Source organism: Otolemur garnettii, unplaced genomic scaffold (genome assembly GCF_000181295.1).
Source record: "Otolemur garnettii isolate 467f Iridium unplaced genomic scaffold, OtoGar3 scaffold00005, whole genome shotgun sequence".
NCBI classification, from domain to species: Eukaryota; Metazoa; Chordata; class Mammalia; order Primates; family Galagidae; genus Otolemur; species Otolemur garnettii.
Window position 1 is genome coordinate 997,233 of NW_003852400.1, and position 1,112 is coordinate 998,344.

Sequence of the window (1,112 nt, forward strand, 5' to 3'; positions counted from 1 at the left end):
GAGGCTCCTTTGGGATCTTGCTGAAGAGGGGAGCACATGAAAAGCTAATCTGGGCGCCTCCTGTTGTCTTCCTAGTGGGGCTAGAGGGCTTCCTCTCTGCTTGTTCCATCTCGAAGGAGATCCCTGAGGCTCCGAGAATTTCTGGAAGGTGGCTGGGAGGCATAATTCTACACTGGAGTCATTTGTGTCTTTAGAGTTTTCACAATTGCAAGGGCTTGAAGCTGCTTGCTATATAGCTAGAACTGCATATTCTGACCTGTGTTCATATTACAGCAGAGATTTGGAATCCCTCAAATGGCCTGCCTATGTGCCACAACACGGCTAAGTCATACTTTTTGTCTTTTACTTTAAAATCTTTGAAAAAAAGAAAAAGTATTAGATGATGAAATAATCTTTTATGAAAAGGAAAATAAACTTAGTACTTAGATGAATTGTTACAAATAACTGGATTTGTTTGAAATGACAGAGTATTAATACATATGGTATGAATAGAAAATATAAAAATGAATATTTAAAATTCGCCTTTGGTGTATTTTACATAGGTCAGCTTGCTTTTCTCTTTATAGGAAACTAACCAAAGATGTTACAGTAAGGATGGCTGAAATAGAAGAGAAATTGTCTGACACAGCTTCCCAAAGCAACAGCACAGTCAAAGAACTAGATTCTCTACAGACAGAAGCAGAAAGCCTGGATAAGACCGTGAAGGAACTTGCTGAACAACTGGAACTTATCAAAAACTCAGATATTCGGGGTGAGCATTTTTTGTGCAAATACTCAGTCCTGGACAATGGACTTTACCATCTGTGCAGCCTTTTAATATAGCACGCTCAGAAAAAAACTAAGTGCTTTCTAAATAATTTAAAAACTTCTGAGTCTCTGGCACAATGAGGATTAAAGTCCCCCATTTTACAAATGTAGGACTTCAGGCACCAGGAAACCAGAAGATGCAGCAAGGATCACAGTGAGCAGCAGTTGTTGTATTAGAATAGTATCTGTTTTCTTATTTTTCCAGTTAGTGGTTTAATGAACTCTCTTGGCCTTTTCTTGGAAAGAAATAGTGAAGGCATTAAGTTGATACTCTGGTAAATTCTTTTCCATTCAAGAATGTTGCT

General features: G+C 38.2%; 1 protein-coding gene across 1 annotated transcript in view; it reads left to right on the forward strand.

Moving 5' to 3' along the window:
* LAMB1 (laminin subunit beta 1) overlaps positions 1 to 1,112 on the forward strand; it is a 75,329-nt gene that overhangs the window by 60,487 nt on the left and 13,730 nt on the right. The window contains exon 25 of the mRNA XM_023519583.1: positions 567 to 751. Coding sequence (XP_023375351.1) covers positions 567 to 751 — 185 coding nt within the window. The remainder of the gene's footprint in view (positions 1 to 566; positions 752 to 1,112) is intronic.